General features: G+C 42.3%; 1 protein-coding gene across 5 annotated transcripts in view; it reads right to left on the bottom strand.

The window, feature by feature from the left end:
• EML6 (EMAP like 6) overlaps positions 1 to 20,829 on the bottom strand; it is a 377,195-nt gene that overhangs the window by 321,689 nt on the left and 34,677 nt on the right. For 3 of the 5 annotated variants that reach the window (XM_082641844.1, XM_082641847.1, XM_082641848.1), the window contains exon 3: positions 17,901 to 18,614. In XM_082641844.1, coding sequence (XP_082497970.1) covers positions 17,901 to 18,097 — 197 coding nt within the window. In that variant the 5' untranslated portion in view covers positions 18,098 to 18,614. Of the gene's footprint in view, positions 1 to 17,900; positions 18,623 to 19,536; positions 20,522 to 20,829 lie in introns of those variants that run through there. The other 2 variants (XM_082641846.1, XM_082641845.1) reach the window with 2 other exon arrangements.

Raw genomic sequence — 20,829 nt, 5'->3', positions numbered from 1 at the left:
AAGTCCCCAGTATTTTGTTTTTAAAACCTCTTAATATCTCTTTCCTGGTCTCTTCTTGCCCTCAACTCTGTATTTCTCATCATTGTCCTGCTCTGTTCTGTCCATCAAAAAAACATTTGCCACCTTCTCTTCTAATCCACCTCCTATAGTAGAGTTGCCATTCATTCTTCCTCAGTCCTTATCTCCCTTATTACACAATCTTCCTTAAGGGGGCGGACCTTTGAAACGTAGTCCCACTCTCCAGGCTACAGATGATAGAACTGGTGGACATCCTGACCCTGCTGACCCTGCTAGGCCAATTAGATTCTATTTCCTGGAAATCTGGAATTAAGACTCACAAGACCTAATCAACTGGGGGTTTTTTGTGGGGTTTTTTGGAGTATAATGGCTTTACAATGTCGTGTTAGTTTCTGCTGTACAATGAAGTGAATCACTGTATGTATACATATATCCCCTCCCTCTTGGACCTCCCTCCCATCCCCCCCATCCCGCCCATCCCGCCCATCTAGGTCATCACAGAGCACCGAGCTGAGCTCCCTGTGCTATATCGCAGAGTCCCACTAACTATCTACTTTACACATGGTAGTGTACTTATGTCAAACCTAATCTCCCAATTCATCCCACCCTCCCCTTCCCCCACTGTGTCCAATCAATTGGTTTTGTAGGATCAAGCTTGGGTAGTCATGTACAGTGAGGGGGTCCAGATGGCTTTTTTTTTTTTTTGGTGGCTATGTGCAAAATGGATCATTAAGTTAAGAAGCCAGACTGCAGTAGAAGGAAATCAAAGCATATTTTATCCAGAGAGAAGCAGAGATGTGAATTCCTGTGATGACGGGAACACTTGCAAGAGAAAGAAATAGGAAGAGTAGCCGCTGATAATTGTGCAGTGTCTGAGAGGCCAGCCATGCTCTCTGTAACTGAGCTCCCGAAACTTCTCTTGTCATCTTATGATCCCCTCCTTGTGTTTCTTTGAGAAAATTTCAGTTTCTTGCAACTAATAGTCTCTTACTTAGAAGGCATCCTGTCATTGGTAGAACTTGATTTATTCTTACCCATGAAATCAATTCATAATGAACACAGAAAAAAAAATTAATGACATTATTAAACAGGAGTTAAACTAAACAAAAATCCTCATGTCTTAAAATAATTCTCAATAACCTTAGAATAATTCTCTGACCAGCCTATTGATGTACCACCAGTCCAAAGCAAGCTTCTTTCCTCTCAGGGAGGTAGAGCTGGCCTGCCACTCCCCTCCTTCATGCGGATAGGAAAAGAAATGGTGGAGAATTAGTGGGCAATCCTAGAATCCTTCAACTTCTAGGTTGAGGCCATCCAGGTGTCTGCCTCCCATTGAGGGAAGAAAGGAGGAAACTGATAAAGAGGTCAAGGGGTACCCTCTCTGACCACTCTCTTTGCTTTCCAGACCACCTCCACCCCCTCAGCTGTCTCAGTATGTCTGTCTCCAGCAGCAAGACTGAAGACTACAAGTTCATTTTCAAAAACCAAGAATCTCTGGAAGTAAACAAAGCCAATGCATAGACTGTTGCTGGTCCTTAAACCAACAGCTGCTAAACACTGCACCAGCTCCTCAAAGTATAAACGGTTATATTTTTTAAATATATAAAAATCTAAAAAAAAAAAAGGTCATGAAGAACCTAGGGGCAGGACAGGAATAAAGACGCAGACCTACTAGAGAATGGACCTTGGGGAGGGGAAAGGGTAAGCTGGGACAAAGTGAGAGAGTGGCATGGACATATACCAAATGTAAAATAGATAGCTAGTAGGAAGCAGCCACATAACACAAGGAGATCAGCTCAGTGCTTTGTGACAACCTAGAGTGGTGGGGTAGGGAGGCTGGGAGAGAGGGAGATGCAAGAGGGAAGAGATATGGGGATATATGTATATGTATAGCTGATTCACTTAGTTATAAAGCAGAAACTAACACACCACTGTAAAACAATTATACTCCAATAAAGATGTTTAAAAAAATCTATATATCTTTCATAGGATATAATGGCATCTTTACAAACATAGAATGGTAACCAAAGCCTCAAATTTCTATTACTTCTAGGTTAATCTTTTTTTTTTTTTTTTTTTTGCAGTACGCGGGCCTCTCACTGTTCCGGACGCACAGGCTCAGCGGCCATGGCTCACAGGCCTAGCCACTCTGCGGCATGTGGGATCTTCCCAGACCAGGGCACGAACTTGCATCCCCTGCATCGGCAGGCAGACTCTCAACCACTGCGCCACCAGGGAAGCCCTAGGTTAATCTTTTTAATGATTGTTTCTAGGTCCCCAAACGTTCAGTATCTTCTGTGTGCAAGGAATGGGCTGCCTGGTAGGGCAATTCAAAGGCTATAGACATCCAAGACAATTTAATGGGAAAAGAAAAGTCTTTTCAACAAACGGTTTTGTGACCACTGGATATCCACATGCAAAAAAATGAAGTTGGACCCCCTATCTCACACTCAAAATGTATTATCTACCTAAATGTCAAAGCTAAAACTATAAAACTTTCAGAAGAAAACACGGAAATAAATCTTCATGACCTTGGATTAGGTGATGGTTTCTTAGATATAACACCAAAAGTGTAAGTGACAAAAGAAAAAGATAAATAAATTTGACATCATCAAAATTTTTAACTTTTGTGCTTCAAAGGACACCATCAAGAAAGTGAAAAGATAACTTACTGAATGGGAGAAAATACTTGCAAATAATATATCAGATGAGGGACTTAAATTCAGAATATATAAAGAACTCTTACAACAATAAGAAGACAAGCCAATTAAAAATGGGCAAAGGATATGAATAGACCTTTTCTCCAAAGAATATACAAATGGCCAAAAAATTATGAAAAGGTGATCAGTATTATTAGTTGTTAGGGAATGAAAATTAAAACCACAATGAGATACCACTTCTCACACACAGGATGGCTATAATCAAAAAGACAATAACAAGTGTAGGTAAGGATGTAGTGGAATTGGAACTCTCATACATTGCTGATGAAATTGTTTGGAAAACAATTTGGCAGTACTTCAAAAAGTTACACATAGAGTTACCATAAGACACAGCAATGCCACTCCTAGGTATATACTCAAGAGACTAGAAACCATATGTCTACACAAAGGCTGTGGCATACTCATCCGCTGCTCACAGGGGCACCCTAGCCATCTCCTTAACTTGTTCCAACCAGTTCCTGCTTGGTTCTTTCTGGAGAAGAAAGAACACTGGGCTAGGGGGAGCTTCAAGATGGCAGAGGAGTAAGACATGGAGATCACCTTCCTCCCCACAAATACATCAAACATACATCTACATGTGGAACAACTCCTACAGAACACCTACTGAACGCTGGCAGAAGACCTCAGACTTCCCAAAAGGCAAGGAAGTCCCCACGCACCTGGGTAGGGCAAAAGAAAAAAAGAAAAACAGAGACAAAAGCATAGGGACAGGACCTGCACCTCGGGGAGGGAGCTGTGAAGGAGGAAAGGTTTCCACACACTAGGAAGCCCCTTCACTGGCAGAGATGGGGGTGGCTAGAGGGAAGCTTCGAGTCATGGAGGAGACCACAGCAACAGGGGTGCAGAGGGCAAAGCAGAGAGATTCCCGCACAGAGGATCGGTGCTGACCAGCACTCACCAGCCCAAGAGGCTTGTCTGCTCACCCGCCGGGGCGGGCGGGGGCTAGGAGCTGAGGCTCCGGCTTCAGAGGTCAGATCCCAGGGAGAAGACTAGGGCTGGCTGCGTGAACACAGCCTGAAGGGGACTAGTGAGCCACAGCTAGCTGGGAGGGAGTCCGGGAAAAAGTCTGGACCTGCCTAGGAGGCAAGACACTATTGTTTCGGGTGCGCGAGGAAAGGGGATTCAGAGCACCATCTGAAGGAGCTCCAGAGACAGGCGCGAGCTGTGGCTATCAGTGCAGACCCCAGAGACGGGCAGGAAACACTAAGGCTGCTGCTGCAGCCACCAAGAAGCCTGTGTGCAAGCACAGGTCACTATCCACACCTCCCCTCCCGGGAGCCTGTGCAGCCTGCCACTGCCAGGGTCCCGGGATCCAGGGACAACTTCCCCGGGAGATCACACAGTGTGCCTCAGGCTGTTGCAATGTCATGCTGGCCTCTGCCACCGCAGGCTCGCCCCACATTCCGTATCCCTCCCTCCCCCGGCCTGAGTGAGCCAGAGCCCCCTAATCAGCTGCTCCCTTTAACCCTGTCCTGTCTGGGCGGGAACAGATGCCCTCAGGTGACCTACACGCAGAGGCGGGGCCAAATCCAAAGCTGAACCCCAGGAGCTGTGCAAACAAAGAAGAGAAAGGGAAATCTCTCCCAGCAGCCTCAGGAGCAGAGGATTAAATCTCCACAATCAACTTGATGTACCCTGCATCTGTGGAATACCTGAATAGACAACGAATCATCCCAAAATTGAGGCAGTGGACTTTGGGAGCAACCATAGACATGGAGTTTCCTTCCTGCATCTAATTTGTTTCTGGTTTTATGTTTATCTTAGTTTAGAATTTAGAGCTTATTATCATTGGTAGATTTGTTTACTGATTTGATTGCTCTCTTCCTTTTTATATATATATATATTTTTTTATTTTATCTTTTTTGAGTGTGTATGTGTATGCTTCTTTGTGTGACTTTGTCTGTAGGGCTTTCCTTTTATCATTTGTCCTAGGGTCCTGTCTGTCCGTTTTTTTGTTGTCGTTGTTTTTGTATAGTTTTTAGCACTTGTTATCATTGGTGGATTTGTTTTTTGATTTGGTTGCTCTCTTCTTTTCTTTCTTTATTACTTTTTAAATTTTTTAATTTTTAATAATTTTTTTATTTTAATAACTTTATTTTTCTTTCTCTCTCTCTCTCTCTCTCTCTCTCTCTCTCTTTCTTTCTTTTCTCCTTTTCTTCTGTGCAGTGTGGCTGACAGGGTCTTGGTGCTCCAGCCGGGTGTCAGGACTGAGCCTCTGAGGTAGGAGAGCTGAGTTCAGGACACTGGTCCACCAGAGACCTCCTGGCCCAACATATCAAACAGCGAAAGTTCTCCCAGAGATCTCCATCTCAACGCTAAGACCCAGCTCCACTCAAGGACCAGCAAGCTACAGTGCTGGACACCCTATGCCAAACAACTAAAAAGACAGGAACACAACCCCACCCATGAGCAGAGAGGCTGCCTAAAATCATAATAAGGTCACAGACACCCCAAAACACACCACCAGACTCGGTCCTGCCCACCAGAAAGACAAGATCCAGCCTCATCAACCAGAACACAGGAACCAGTCCCCTCCACCAGGAAGCCTACACAACCCACTGAATCAACCTTACCCACTGGGGGGCAGACACCAAAAACAATGGGAACTATGAACTTGGAGCCTGTGAAAAGGAGACCCCAAACACAGTAAATTAACCAAAATGAGAAGACAGAGAAATACACAGCAGATGAAGGAACAAGGTAAAAACCCGCCAGACCAAACAAATGAAGAGGAAATAGGCAATCTACCTGAAAAAGAATTCAGAGCAATAACAGTAAACATGATCCAAAATCTTGTAAATAGAATGGAGAAAATACAAGAAACATTTAACAAGGACCTAGAAGAACTAAAGAGCAAACAAACAATGATGAACAACATAATAAATGAAATTTAAGATTCTCTAGAAGTAATCAATAGCAGAATAACTAAGGCAGAAGAACGGATAAGTGACCTGGAAGATAAAATAGTGGAAATAACTACCTCAGAGCAGAATAAAGAAAAAAGAATGAAAAGAATTGGGACAGTCTCAGAGACCTTTGGGAGAACATTAACTGCACCAACATTTGAATTATAGGGGTCCCAGAAGTAGAAGAGAAAAAACAAGGGTCTGAGAAAATATTTGAAGAGATTATAGTTTAAAACTTCCCTAATATAGGAAAGGAAATAGTCAATCAAGTCCAGGAAGCACAGACAGTCCCATACAGGATAAATCCAAGGAGAAACATGCCAAGACACATATTAATCAAACTATCAAAAATTAAATACAAACAAAAAATATTAAAAGCAGCAAGGGAAAAGCAACAGATAACATACAAGGGAATCCCCATAAGGTTAACAGCTCATCTTTCAGCAGAAACTCTGCAAGCCATAAGGGGGTGGCAGGACATATTTAAAGTGATGAAAGGGAAAAACCTACAAACAAGATTACTCTACGCAGGGCTTCCCCAGTGGCACAGTGGTCGAGAATCCGCCTGCCAATGCAGGGGACATGGGTTCGATCCCTGGTCCGGGAAGATCCCACATGCCACGGAGCAACTAAGCTTGTGTGCCACAATGACTGAGCCTGTGCTCTAGAGCCTGTGAGCCACAACTACTGAGCCAGCGTGCCGCAACTACTGAAGCCCATGCGCCTAGAGCCCATGCTCCACAATGAGAGAAGCCACTGCAATGAGAAGCCCATGCACCGCAACGAAGAGTAGCCCCCGCTTGCTGCAACTAGAGAAAGCCCGCATGCAGCAATGAAGACCCAACACAGCCAAAAATAAAAATAAATAAATAAATAAAATTTTTAAAAAAAGATTATTCTATGCAGCAAGGATATCATTCAGATTCGATGGAGAAATTAAAAACCTTTAGAGACAAGCAAAAGCTAAGAGAATTCAGCACCAAGAAACCAGCTTTATAACAAATGGTAAAGGAATTTCTCTAGGCAGGAAAAACAAGAGAAGGATAAGACCTACAATAACAAACCCAAAACAATTAAGTAAATGGTAAAAGGAACATATACATCGATAACTACCTTAAATGTAAATGGACTAAATGCTCCAACCAAAAGACACAGGCTTGCTGAATGGATACAAAAACAGGACCCATATATATGCTGTCTACAAGAGACCCACTTCAGACCTAGGGACACATTCACACTGAAACTGAGGAGATGGAAAAAGATATTCCATGCAAATGGAAATCAAAAGAAAGCTGGAGTAGCAGTTCTCATATCAGACAAAATAGACTTTAAAATAAAGACTATTACAAGAGACAAAGAAGAACACTACATAATGATCAAGGGATCAATGCAAGAAGAATATATAACAATTGTAAATATTTATGCACCCAACATAGGAGCACCTCAATATATAAGGCTAATGCTAACAGCCATAAAAAAAGGAAATCGACAGTAGCACAATCATAGTAGGGGACTTTAACACCACATTTTCATCAATGGACATATCATCCAACATGAAAATAAATACAGAAACACAAGCTTTAAATGACACATTAAACAAAATGGATTTAATTGAAATTTATAGGACATTCCATCCAAAAACAACAGAATACACTTTCTTCTCAAGTGCTCATGGAACATGCTCCAGGATAGATCATATCTTGGGTCACAAATCAAGCCTTGGTAAATTTAAGAAAATTGAAATCATATCAAGTATCTTTTCCGACCACAATGCTATGAGACTAGATATCAATTACAGGAAAAAATCTGTAAAAAATACAAGCACATGGAGGCTAAACAAGGCACTACTAAATAACCAAGAGATCACTGAAGAGATCAAAGAGGAAATCAAAAAATACCTAGAAAAAATGACAATGAGAACACGACAACCCAAAACCTATGGGATGCAGCAAAAGCAGTTCTAACAGGGAAGTTTATAGTAATACAATCCTACCTCAAGAAACAAGAAACATGTCAAATAAACAACCTAATCTTACACCTAAAGCAATTAGAGAAAGAAGAACAAAAAAGCCCCAAAGTTAGCAGAAAGAAAGAAATCATAAAGATCAGATCAGAAATAAGTGAAAAAGAAATGAAGGAAACAATAGCAAAGATCAATAAAACTAAAAGCTGGCGCTTTGAGAAGATAAACAAAATTGATAAACCATTAGCCAGACTCATCAAGAATAAAAGGGAGAAGACTCAAATCAATAGAATTAGAAATGAAAAAAATAGTAACAACTGACACTGCAGAAATACAAAGGAACATGTGAGATTATTACAAGCAACTACATGGCAATGAAATGGACAACCTGGAAGAAATGGACAAATTCTTAGAAAACCACAACCTTCTGAGAATGAACTAGGAAGAAATAGAAAATATGAACAGACCAATCACAAGCACTGAAATTGAAACTGTGATTAAAAATCTTCCAACAAACAAAAGCCCAGGATCAAATGGCTTCACAGGCGAATTCTATCATTTAGAGAAGAGCTAACACCTATCCTTCTCAAACTCTTCTAAAATATAGCAGAGGGAGGAATACTCCTAAACTCATTCTATGAGGCCACCATCACCCTGATACCAAAGCCAGACAAAGATGTCACCAAAAAAGAAAATTACAGGCAATTATCACTAATGAACATAGATGCAAAAATCCTCAACAAAATACTAGCAAACAGAATCCAACAGCACATTACAAGGATCATACACCATGATCAAGTGGGGTTTACCCCAGGAATGCAAGGATTCTTCAATATACACAAATCTATCAATGTGATAAACCATATTATCAAATTGAAGGATAAAAACCATATGATAATCTCAATAGATGCAGAAAAAGCTTTCAACATCCATTTATGATAAAAACTCTCCAGAAAGTAGGCATAGAAGGAACTTACCTCAACATAATAAGGTAAACCATACATGGTTTGCCATATGTGACAAACCAACAGCCAACATCGTTCTCAATGGTGAAAAACAAACCATTTCCACTAAGATCAGGAAAAAGACAAGGTTGCCCACTCTCACCACTATTATAAAACATAGTTTTGGAAGATTTAGCCAATGCAGTCAGAGAAGAAAAAGAAAGAAAAGGAACCCAAATCAGAAAAGAAGAAGTAAAACTGTCACTATTTGCAGATGACATGATACTATACATAGGGAATCCAAAAGATGCTACCAGAAAACTACTAGAGCTAATCAATGAACTTGGTCAAGTGGCAGGATAGAAAATTAATGCAGAGAAATCTCTTGCATTCCTATACACTAAGATGAAAAATCTGAAAGACAAATTGAAACACTCCCATTTACCACTGCAACAAAAAGAATAAAATACCTAGGAATAAACCTACCTATGGAGACAAAAGACCTGTATGCAGAAAACTATAAGACACTGATGAAAGAAATTAAAGATGATACAAACAGATAGACAGATATACCATGTTCTTGGATTGGAAGAATCAACATTGTGAAAATGACTATACTACCCAAAGCAATCTACAGATTCAATGCAATCCCTATCAAACTACCAGTGGCATTTTTCACAGAACTCGAACAAAAAATTTCACAGTTTGTATGGAAACACAAAAGACCCCAAATAGTCAAAAGAATCTTGAGAAAGAAAAGCGAAGCTGGAGGAATCAGGCTCCCTGACTTAAGACTATACTACAAAGATACAGTAATCAGGACAGTATGGTACTGGCACAAAAACAGAAATATAGATCAATGGAACAGAATCGAAAGCCCAGAGATAAACCCATGCACATATGGTCACCTTATCTTTGATAAAGGATGCAAGAATATACAATGCAGAAAAGACAGCCTCTTCAATAAGTGGTGCTGGGAAAACTGGACAGCTACATGTGAAAGAATGAAACACCATACACAAAAATAAACTGAAAATGGATTAAAGACCTAAATGTAAGGCCAGACAGTATAAAACTCTTAGAGGAAAACATAGTCAGAACACTCTTTGACATAAATCACAGCAAGATCCTTTTTGAACCACCTCACAGAGGAAGGGAAATAAAAACAAAAATAACTAATGGGACCTAATGAAACTTAAAAGCTTTTGCACAGCAAAGGAAACCATAAACAAGATGAAAAGACAACCCTCACAATTGGAGAAAATATCTGCGAATGAAGCAACTGACAAAGGATTAATCTCCAAAATATATAAGCAGCTCATGCAGCTCAGTATCAAAAAAACAAACAACCCAATCCAAAAATGGGCAGAAGACCTAAATCGACATTTTTCCAAAGAAAATATACAGATTGCCAACAAACACATGAAAGGATGCTCAACATCATTAATCGTTAGAGAAATGTAAATCAAAACTACAATGAGGTATCACCTCACACCAGTCAGAATGGCCATCATCAAAAAATGTACAAACAATAAATGCTGGAGAAGGTGTGGAGAAAAGAGAACCCTCTTGCACTGTTGGTGGGAATGTAAATTGATACAGCCACTATGGAGAACAGTATGCAGGTTCCTTAAAAAACTAAAAATAGAACTACCATACAACCTAGCAATCCCACTACTGGGCATGTACCCTGAGAAAACCATAATTCAAAAAGAGTCATGTACCACAATGTTCATTGAAGCTCTATTTACAATAGCCAGGACATGGAAGCAACTTAAGTGTCCACTGATAGATGAATGGATCATGAGGATGTGGCACATGTATACAATGGAATATTACTCAGCCATAAAAAGAAATGAAATTAAGTTATTCGTAATGAGGTGGCTGGACCTAGAGTCTGTCATACAGAGTGAAGTAAGTCAGAAAGAGAAAAACAAATACCGTATGCTAACACATATATATGGAATCTAAAAAAAAAGGTTCTGAAGAACCTAGGGCCAGGACAGGAATAAAGACACAGACATAGAGAATGGACTTGAGGACACGGGGAGGGGGAAAGGTAAGCTGGGACGAAGTGAGAGAATGGCATGGACATATATATACTACCAAATGTAAAATAGATAGCTAGTGGGAAGCAGCCGCATAGCACAGGGAGATCAGCTCTGTGCTTTGTGTGCACCTAGAGAGGTGGGATAGGGAGTGCAGGAGGGAGACACAAGAGGAGGGGATATGGGGATATATGCATATGTATAGCTGATTCACTTTTTTATACAGCAGAAATTAGCACTCCATTGTAAAGCAATTATACTCCAATAAAGATGTTAAAAAAAAAAAGAACACTGGGCTAGGTGCCAACTTAATAAAAAATTGATTCTGTTAATTTAAGAATTTAATAAATATGAGTCATATATACATATATTATTAAAAGTCTATTTCACAAGATGGCAACATCTTTGGGGTTGAAAAAAACAACACTGGTCTACTGAGATCTGAAACATACAAATGAGGATCTGAACATCTTGCTGCATAGCAGACCAGAAGCATTAGCATCACCTGGGAGCTGGTTAGAAATGCAGGATGTCAGCCCTCACCACCAGACTTGCTGAATCAGAATCTGGATTTTATTAGTGAGTGCTTGGGTGACTCCTATGCACAATGATATTTGAGAAGAACTGTTTGCTGTCAAACATTTTAATTACATTTAAGTCCTATCCACATATGACAAATCGAGTTAAACCTACAAGAGGAGGCTGACTGATGAAGATGTGTAGGTCTGCTGGCTAAAGGATAGCTTTCCATGCCGCTCCAGCTTACTGGGGAAAGAGTCAGTTCCAGAAGCAGAGTCAGCAAGGTAACCTTCCCAACAGCTTGCTTTTTCTTTTTTGTTGGCAAATACATCATCTACATTGCAAAGTTATTGAGATCCACATCCTTGTGGGTAGGAGAGGCCCTAGAACAGCCCTGCTTAAAGATGCTGCCATGGGGCTTCCCTGGTGGCGCAGTGGTTGAGAGTCTGCCTGCCAATGCAGGGGACACGGGTTCGTGCCCCGGTCTGGGAAGATCCCACATGCCACGGAGCGGCTGGGCCCGTGAGCCATGGCCGCTGAGCCTGCACGTCTGGAGCCTGTGCTCCGCAACGGGAGAGACCACAACAGTGAGAGGCCCACGTACAGCAAAAAAAAAAAGATGCTGCCATGAAACAGTTTTTCACTTACCACAGTATAATCTACATTCTGATTGACTGTTGGTGGTAGAGCCAATATAATTCTTTATAAGAGAGCATACTCCAGTGTAATGTTTTTCAAGCAGTGATCCATTATATAGTAACCATATTTTAAAAATAACATCATGGTCATATATTCTGAACTAAAAAGAGAATCATGACATGACAATAGCAAGTATACCCATAACAATAACTGAATGGAATATTTGTTACTGTCCTGGGATATCTAGGACATATGGTACCAAAACCCATGAGGCATTAATGACCTGGATGAGAAGTACTATGACCTTGGTCTTTCTCTGGATATCTATACCAGAATTCTGGGCACACCAAGTTCTTTCTCACCCTGGTGCCGTTGCACATAACCGCTCTTTCTCCATCACATCTTCGCTTACCTACCCCTTCTCATCCTTCAGGTCTCAGCTTAAATGCCATCTCCCTAGACAGCTGCTCTGGAAACCTTATCTAAGGTAGCTCCCATACCCCCACTCAACCCAGTTCCCCTCCAAGGCCATTCCCTCGTTAGTACTTATCACAATCTATTGATATATTCACCTTGCTTTCTTGTTCATTCATTGTTGGCTTCCTCCACCAGAATGGGGGCAAGAACTTGGTCATGTTCAAAGCTGCACCCCTGCATCTGGTACATTCTAGATGTGAAATGAGTTTTTGATGAATAAACAAATGAAAAAGAGTAAAATCTACCCAATTTAGAGAATAAATAAATCTTAATAAAAAATCACCAGACTATAGCTTATTAACAATAATAACAATAGTAAAATCATTTATGAATAGACTGTAAGCTTCCATCAAAACCTTTCACTACATGCTCATGCCAATGAACAGAGCAAGTAAGATCCAACAAATAGCGCGGATGGTACCACTGAGTGACTTTGCTTAAATCTCTTTCCCTCTCTGAGCTGTACCTGTAAAATAAAGGCTATCTCTCAGAGTTGTGGGTGAAGGGATTTCTCTCTCTGTGTGTGTGTGTGTGTGTGTGTGTGTGTAGTGCCTGGTACAGAGCAAGTACTCAATACAGGTTTGATTCTTTATAGTTACCCCCATGCTTCCTTTGTTCAAACTGGTCAAGGGACTGAAGAATATGAAATCACATCTCCAGGCCTTCATGTGAACCTGTTTACCCAACACTCCAGGCCCAACCATGGCTATTACAACCCTCTCTTCAAATTCAACAAGTGCAATTGAGTGCACCTGCAGAACCAGGTAATTTTAGCCATGTCACAATTGAGACTTAACAAATTTTTTAACATCTCCAGCAGTTCGTTGTTTCAGGTCATTGCTTCAAAGCTGGTGATGTTCCTAAGGTGAACTTGAACACGGTTCCATTTCTAAACAGAGTTCTAGTGATCTGCTTCAAATATCCTTAAATAAAGCACGAGGTTGAAAAACAGTTACAAGGAATCACAAACTTACTGAGTTCTGGTTAGAGACAAGGCACGATGGTACGGACCACAGTAACCGAGAAAAATAAAAAAGTGTGTAAAGCAGTGAAGTGATAGCTCTGGGTTTTGGAATCAGACTGACTTGGGTTCCAATTCCCATTCTACAATCTGCTAAATAGTGACCATGGGCAACATCTTTAACCTCTCTGTGCTTCAGTTTCCTCACCAGGAAACTGAGGCTAACCACAGTACCAACGTCACGGGGTTGTCGAGAAGATGGAAGAGATAAATCTGTACGCACATTTAGCACTGAGTCTGCACTCAGGAAATGTTGGCTCTGATTATTAAATTCATTCTCAGCCTCAAGGGTCTTACATATATTTACAAATGAAAATATTCAGAGTGAAACAACTAAATTTTATATATATATATATATATATATATATATATATATATATCAAGTGAGCAGCATTGGTCACGAAAGATGTAAAACTTTAGGAGTGCAAGGCATTCCTTCATCTAAGGCGCCTCTTCATCTAAGGATGGTAAAAGGTCTCATGGGAGAGGTGAGATTGAAATGGATGGGGCCATGCAAGACGTAGATACAAATAGGCTCCCTGCGGCGGGCACTTCCTATCTGCCAAACACTGTGGGGAACCTTGTATGTTATCTCCACAAGCTACAAGTTAGGTACTTCTAAACCTCCATTGCACGTATGAGAAGCTATTTTACTGATGATAGTTGAGACTCACAGAGGTTTAGTAGCTTCTCCAAGTCACCCAACTGGTGGCACATCTAGGTTCAAAATCAGGTATGTCTGACTAAGCCCATGCTCCCACCACTATGCCACTGGGGGAAAGGGATCAGGAGAAGAAGGATGAAGGGGGAGATAAATCATCCCAGTGTGAGACAGGAAAGAACATAGTAATCTTATTATATGGCAAGTGGGAAGCAAACAATTTATGTTTCTTTTTAAAGAAAAGGAAAATGAAGGTAGAAAGGTGGGTTAAGACCAGGGAGAATGGAAAACTCAGAATTTTGGACTTCAGACTATGGACAGTGAGGAAACATTTTTTTTGTCTTTGGTGTATTGTGTGTGTTTTTGATTGAATAGTGTACTACTACTATAATTACTAAGGGCATTTATTGAGCAACAATTAAGGGCCAGGCCCCATGCTAAACTATTTGCATACATTACTTCTAATAGTTACAATTCTGCAACTTAGGTGTTGTTATCCACCCTTTCACAAACAAACAAGGCCCTGAGAGGTCAAGCCACTCACTCGGATGCCTCTAGTAAACAAACAGCAGAGTGGGTTCAAACCCAAGTGGGTGTGAAATCAAAGTCAGTGCCCTTTCCCCTAAAATGGTACTGCCGAAAAACCGCCCTTGCAACAGAGAGCTGAAAAATAAGAGAAACGAAAAGGGAGACAGGGGACTAGTCAGACGCAAAATAGGGATCCAGAGTAAGGAGAGAAATGTCTCAACTGGAGTCACTGTGAAAATGGACGGGAGGTGACAGAGAGCAAATGTGTTCATGACCTTTTCTTTCATTTGCTCCAGTACTGTGTCATGGTCTGCTACCTGCAGCAGAAACCAAGTTAGTAATTATTCCTGCCTGTATACTGTCCTTACCTTCAAGCACTGATTTGAGTGTTGCTTTAATATTTATTTGTCCCACCACAATGTTATCAGAGCTAAAATATGGCATCATCTGCTAATCTGTTAACTGTATTGAAGTATAGTCATTCAAGAGAATAAAACTAAGCCTCCACATCCAATAAATCACATTATGCTTCACATATTAACATCTTAAAAAATCTGATTTAAACACATAGTCTGTCAAATCAGGAGGAAACATACGCTGAACTCTAATGAGCTCTGCCAAATCCTACAGTATTATTATTAAAGTTCATCATGATCTCAGAGATGACACGGGTTTCTAAAATGGAGTGTAGTATCAATATTTGTTGGACTGCTTTCTAGTTAATATTCTCGGGAAAGTAGCACAATAAATAAAACAGTGGGAAATGTATGCATTATGAATATATCTTTCAAACTAATGCAAAAGCTATGTGGACAATTACTTACATTATCTCGTTTGATGGAATCAAGAGTTAGAAATTTTAATATTTATGTCATGATTCCAAAAAACCCCAAACATTTCTGCACTAGTATTTTAGCTTTAGTCCTCCTCATTCAATGAGAAACGTCAATATTTTAAATAGAAAATCAGTAGTATAACTGGCTATACAGAAATGAGTTGAAATTCATAAAGATAAAAGAGTACAAATTTCCTTTCCATATATACAGTTAATACATTAATATTCCTAACATTTTACAATACTAATTTCAAACATCTAGTATGCTTCTGGGAATAAAATTATGAAGGAAATGGCACTTAAGAGTCCCATATACTAAGGCTAAAAACAAATATTGCCTGTGTACTACCTTCACCGGAAAAAGATATTTACATATAGAAGATAAAGCAAAATAACAACATAAACATTCTACATTCTCTAATTTTACAGCTCTTAATTATATAATGATCTGTGGTCTGTGTTTTTTAATCTGTTGGACTTAATTTTATTCGTATGTGCAAACACATACATGGATATTAAAGAACTCTGCTCACCTATACTCAGACCCAACCAAATATCATCGAAATTTAGCAATAAAGTCCTTTCTCTGCAGGCAGCCTTGCTACCATGTCACTGTAAAGCATAAAGATATAACTATCTTAATAAAAAGACCAGAAGCTAAATCACTTTTTTCTTTTCAAAATTGAAGCTCCTTGAAAACACAGTTACACAAATAACTTCATTCACCTTATCTTCAAATCTGAGTGTTTCTTCAACTAAGCCAGATATCATCACATCCCCACTAGTCCCATAGCCTGTCATAACAGTGGTTCACTGCAACTCCACCCTTTTCCCACCTTCAGTTTCAACAGTGCATTTAATTTTTTTTTCCTATTAGAGAAAATAAATTAAGATTAGGAGTTCAAATCCTCAAAGTAGTTCAGTGAACTGTCATATTACTATTATTTAACCGCAAGGAATTTTCTGTTTAATTGCCACTCTCTCCCTTCCCCCAAAGGACTACAACTTATTTTGATGGTGTTAATGGAAAGCACTGCATTAAGAAAGAGCAAAAACGTAATGGGTTTTAATTTTTAAACATCTAACCTTTTCACGAGTCACTGTTAATCATTTGCACCTGTGACTTTAATAATCAGTTCAGCAATTACAGAAGCAAAATCACCAGGATGGGACTAGGTAAGGATGCCCCAATCACAACCATTACCATAGCAGGGAGAGAAGAAAGCTATTCTGTCATATGTGACATGAAGAAAGTTTTACATGTCAGTTCCACCCAATCTTGAGAACGGTAGAGCTCCTAGTACTTAAAATCTTCATCTTCTAAAATTCAAGATTTAAAAAAAAATATATCTCACTGCATTTTCAAATATTAAGTTTTTACTTTCTGTAACAATTTTTTCAACTTTAGGGCTTGGGGGCAAAGAAGGCTCCAGAATACAGAATAATCACAACACTACAAGAGGGGAAAAACCTACTTTTTAAAAATCATTCTTCCCACAGAGACATTAAGACCATTATCATTACACCACTTAACCATTTATTTCATTATGAAAGGAAACAAAGCACAAGTGGCAATATTCTGAAACGTGATGTTAGTGTGTTCTACATCAATGAACACACGAGTCTGGAAGGTACAAATATGGTCTCTGTCAGTTGTAGTCCATCCTCAGCAAGTCATTTTCCCTGTGGGCTGAGGCTCCCATATCATGGAAATCTTCCCTAACTGCTGAAGGCTGAAAAGGATTCCCTGTGAACAGCATCTGGACCACACCTTGTTTGGTCACACAAGAAGCTGACAAGGGCTGGAGGAAAATGCGTCTGGTCCAAAGATCAGAGGACAGGGCCAAAAATCAAAATATACCCTTCTACAATTTAATAAGGAGGACCCCTAAAATGTCTATTCATCCAGTTTTGTTCTTCTAATCAGTCCCGCCATCCGCTACTAGATGTTGGCCATTCTGTGGGCTGGCTGGTAGGGTTTTGTGGTCCAGCAACTGCCAGCCTTTTATAACCTCAGTGATGGTGTGGAAGCATCCATAAATATGCTTTTTGGCACTAAGTCAGTACCAAGGGAAATATTAGAGAACAAACTCCCCACCCACTGCAGAAATTTCTTAGTTTCAAAGCATCTGGAATGAAGATCCCAATTACCTTTAGCAAAATTTCTTTTAGGGTTGTTTTTTTTTTTTTCAATCCTCTTGCTTGCTGAGGTACCTTCTAAAGAGCCCCCCAAAGATGATACCCACAGTTCAGGTTATTGGACCTACATTTTCCTAGTTAGGGAGGGAAGGAGAAGTGTTTGATAGTTTACCCAGGATCCTTCCACTTGTAGCAGGAATGAACACCAAAAAAGCATCAGGACACTTAACTCCTTAGAGATTTAAAAGCCTTCCGGAGGAATAAAGAGAAATCTCTCCCTCCCCACCTGCACCCCCTACCCTGCTTCTGCCCTAGCCTTAGAATCCGTAGCCCTTCTGTAATTCCATGAGGTTCCAGAGAGACTCCTTTATTCCATGGGGCTTCCGGATCTGACCCCAGGAAAGCCCAGTTGGTCATCCTTCTCCTCACCCTTCCAACCTTCACACCCAACCCCTCCCCACCGCCCCAGGCCACCTCCTTACCTGATAATGTCGTCGTTGTGTCCCAAGAAGAATTTTTGGCTGTGCTCGCGGGTGCTGTAAACCACCCCGACGCCAGCCACAAAGTAGACTACTTCCTTGCCGGCGGTGTAGTACAGGTTGTTGCGGCACTGGTGACCCCGGTACCCGTACACCCACTCCAGCCGGAGCTGGCAGCTGGGAGCTGTCCGATCCGCCATGATAAGCTGACCCCACTCGCCCCCCGATCGCTCCGCGCGCGGGTCCGCGGCCCCTGGGCTCCGGGTCTGTCCTCGCCAAGGCTCGGGATGCGGAGGACCTGCAAGGGCTCAGCGTGCAGTGCCGGGCGCTGATTTCCGCGGCGACGCACAGACACAGACCAGCGCGCCGGCCGCAACCATCATCCGCCGCCGGAGACGAGCCGCCAGGTACGCGGTCGCCAGACCCCGCCGGGCTCTCCGGCTCCCTCTCCACGGGAGAGGCGTCTTCTGGGGCGCCAGCACTCGCGCGCGCACGCCTCACTGCACCTGCGGGCTTCGGCCCCCGTGAGAGGTTTTTGGGAGGGTCACCCGCCTTTTAAATCATGGATCTGCATATCCAAACACTGATTACCAGTTCGCTCACTGAAGTTTGCTGTGCCCGGGGGCCTCGCAGCAGGCAGCGGGATTTATTCTGTGACAGCTTTAATTTGATAAGGAACTCGAGAAAGCTTTGCCATCGCCATCCTTGGATCCGAAACTGACAGTCTACATCCAGGATGCGAGAGTGAGGAAGAAAGAAACAAATATTTTGCGTAAGTCACCCAGTCCAAGAAAATGATCCCCAAACAAACCAAGTTTTTAAAAATTTGTCAACTATTCCTCCTCTCTCCCTCCAGATCCATCTTTTTAATGATATGAAATATGCCCTAAATGCTGCTGGCTGGTGGCTGCCGATACGATTTGAAAGAACATTTGCTGCAAGAGGGAGGATATATGTATATGTATAGCTGATGCACTTTGTTATAAAGCAGAAGCTAACACACCATTGTAAAGCAATTATACTCCAATAAGGATGTTAAAAAAAAAAAAAGAACATTTGCTGTTTCCCCCATTAAGCCAGGGCAAATATGCAACGGTCATTTTTTAGATGCTCCAATTAGTTAGTTGTCGTGTACGTGTTCATAATTCATATCCTCCGTGAACCGTCTCTTGGCCGAGAAAACCACAAGAACTTAGCAGCTCTCACTAATCAGCAACTCCAATTGAAAGCGCCATAAAAAGATTTTTCTGAATCGGAGGAAACTGAGACACTAGTGCAGCTAGAGGTAGAAAAGCTCAACCTACAAACGCTCCCGGTCCAGAAGAAATTAAATAATTAACAAGTGACCAAAATCTTGTACCTCTCCCCAGGAAGGTCTGCGCTAGCTATGGGGTCCCGCAGGCGCAAGGGTCACGCCTCTAGCCCGGCGTGGGGCGGGAGCGCCCGAGGAACCACTGGGGACGGCGAGCCCCCACATACGCGCACACACATCCCAGGCATAGGTCGCTGCCGACCTGAGGGATGCCAGCCCCAGGGGACACCCCGGCCCGCGCACAGTGCAGCCTTTGCAGCGTCCTGCACTCCTCCCACACCCGATCCAGGCTAGCCTGCGGAGCATCCCGGCTCTGCCGCCTCTAACCTCTGCTCTGAGCGGGCGCCGCGAGCACGTCCTGGATCTCGCACGGGCGAGCGAAATCCTCTGCTTGCCCCCCCTTCCCAATCCTTCCCCGCCTCCCGCACCCGAGGACGGGCTTCGTCACTGGGGCGTCGCGAGAGACAGGTTCTTCCTCCTGCCGAGGCTCCGGGGGCGGGGCCACAGCGCCGCTTTCGGGAACCGAGGCTGCGGGTTACTAGGCGAGATCTCGGCGCTTGGAAACGGCGATGCCCCAGAGCGCTGGGACCGCCCCCTCCTTCCACCGCCCCTGTAGTCCCCTTCCTCCGATGCATCCTGGGAAATGTAGTCCGTTCCACGCGGGCCCGGGCAGGGAGCGCGCGGGGCCGGACCACAAGTCCCAGGATTCCGCGCGCCCAGAGTGGGCCGTAGAGAGGCCGTTAACTGCGTCCGCGATGCTTGCGGTTCTTTGCTGAGTTGAGGAAGGCGCACCAAGGGCGACCGGTGGCTAGCGCCCTGCGTTACCTAGTGACTGAGGCTGCCGGCCCGCGTGCGTGTGTATCTAAAAAGAAGAGCAGTGAAGCTGGAATAGAGACCATACCATCTCTACGGCCCACGTCGATAATTTCTTCTGTACCTGTCCCTGAGAGCTACTGTAGCCGACTCAAGCCCAAGTTTGTTTCCCACTTCAGTTTTACTTTTTATTCAGATGGATTCTAATCTGTTAAAGTGCAGTAATGCCGCGTTTAAGAAAAATGCTGGGGATGTGGTCTCACTTTGTCCTAAGAACCAGCGCCTTCCTATGAGCTGCTTCATAAGACTTGGGTAGTTAAGGATAACCAGATTGTGCAAACAGGAAGGTGCTCACGCCACGAACAACTAACCTTGACCCTCAAACGCAGAAGCCGGTGGCATCTGTCCAAGTGAACTGTGAATTCCAGTGTGTTCTGAAGTAGCCTCTTTTCAAATCCGGGCAACAGCTGACCTATGAGAAGAGGCTTAAAAATCTCACTGACTAAAAAGCTGCAAAAGGACGATTAAAGGGACATTTTTAGCATGCCCTTTCCTTCCTGTGCTCTCAGTGTAATCCCTTACTCAGTTCTTCAACTACCTCAAGCTTTAGCAGAGCCCTCTGAATGGTAGGAAAGCCTCTGGAAGATTAGAAGTGCCAGAGGTTGGATGAGCAGTTGCTGCCTGCAGCAGTGAAGAGGATGTGAATTGGTCTCATCATTCTTTTTAAGGAAACAAGGATCTACAAATCCATGAAGTCGCACTGTGCTAGACAATAAGGGCACTACCAAATGTAAAAACAAAAACAAA

The sequence above is a fragment of the Mesoplodon mirus genome (genome assembly GCF_964341445.2).
Source record: "Mesoplodon mirus genome assembly, chromosome: 14".
Classification (NCBI taxonomy): Eukaryota; Metazoa; Chordata; class Mammalia; order Artiodactyla; family Ziphiidae; genus Mesoplodon; species Mesoplodon mirus.
Note: the sequence above shows the minus strand (reverse complement) of the source record. Positions and strands in the feature narration are given on the sequence as shown.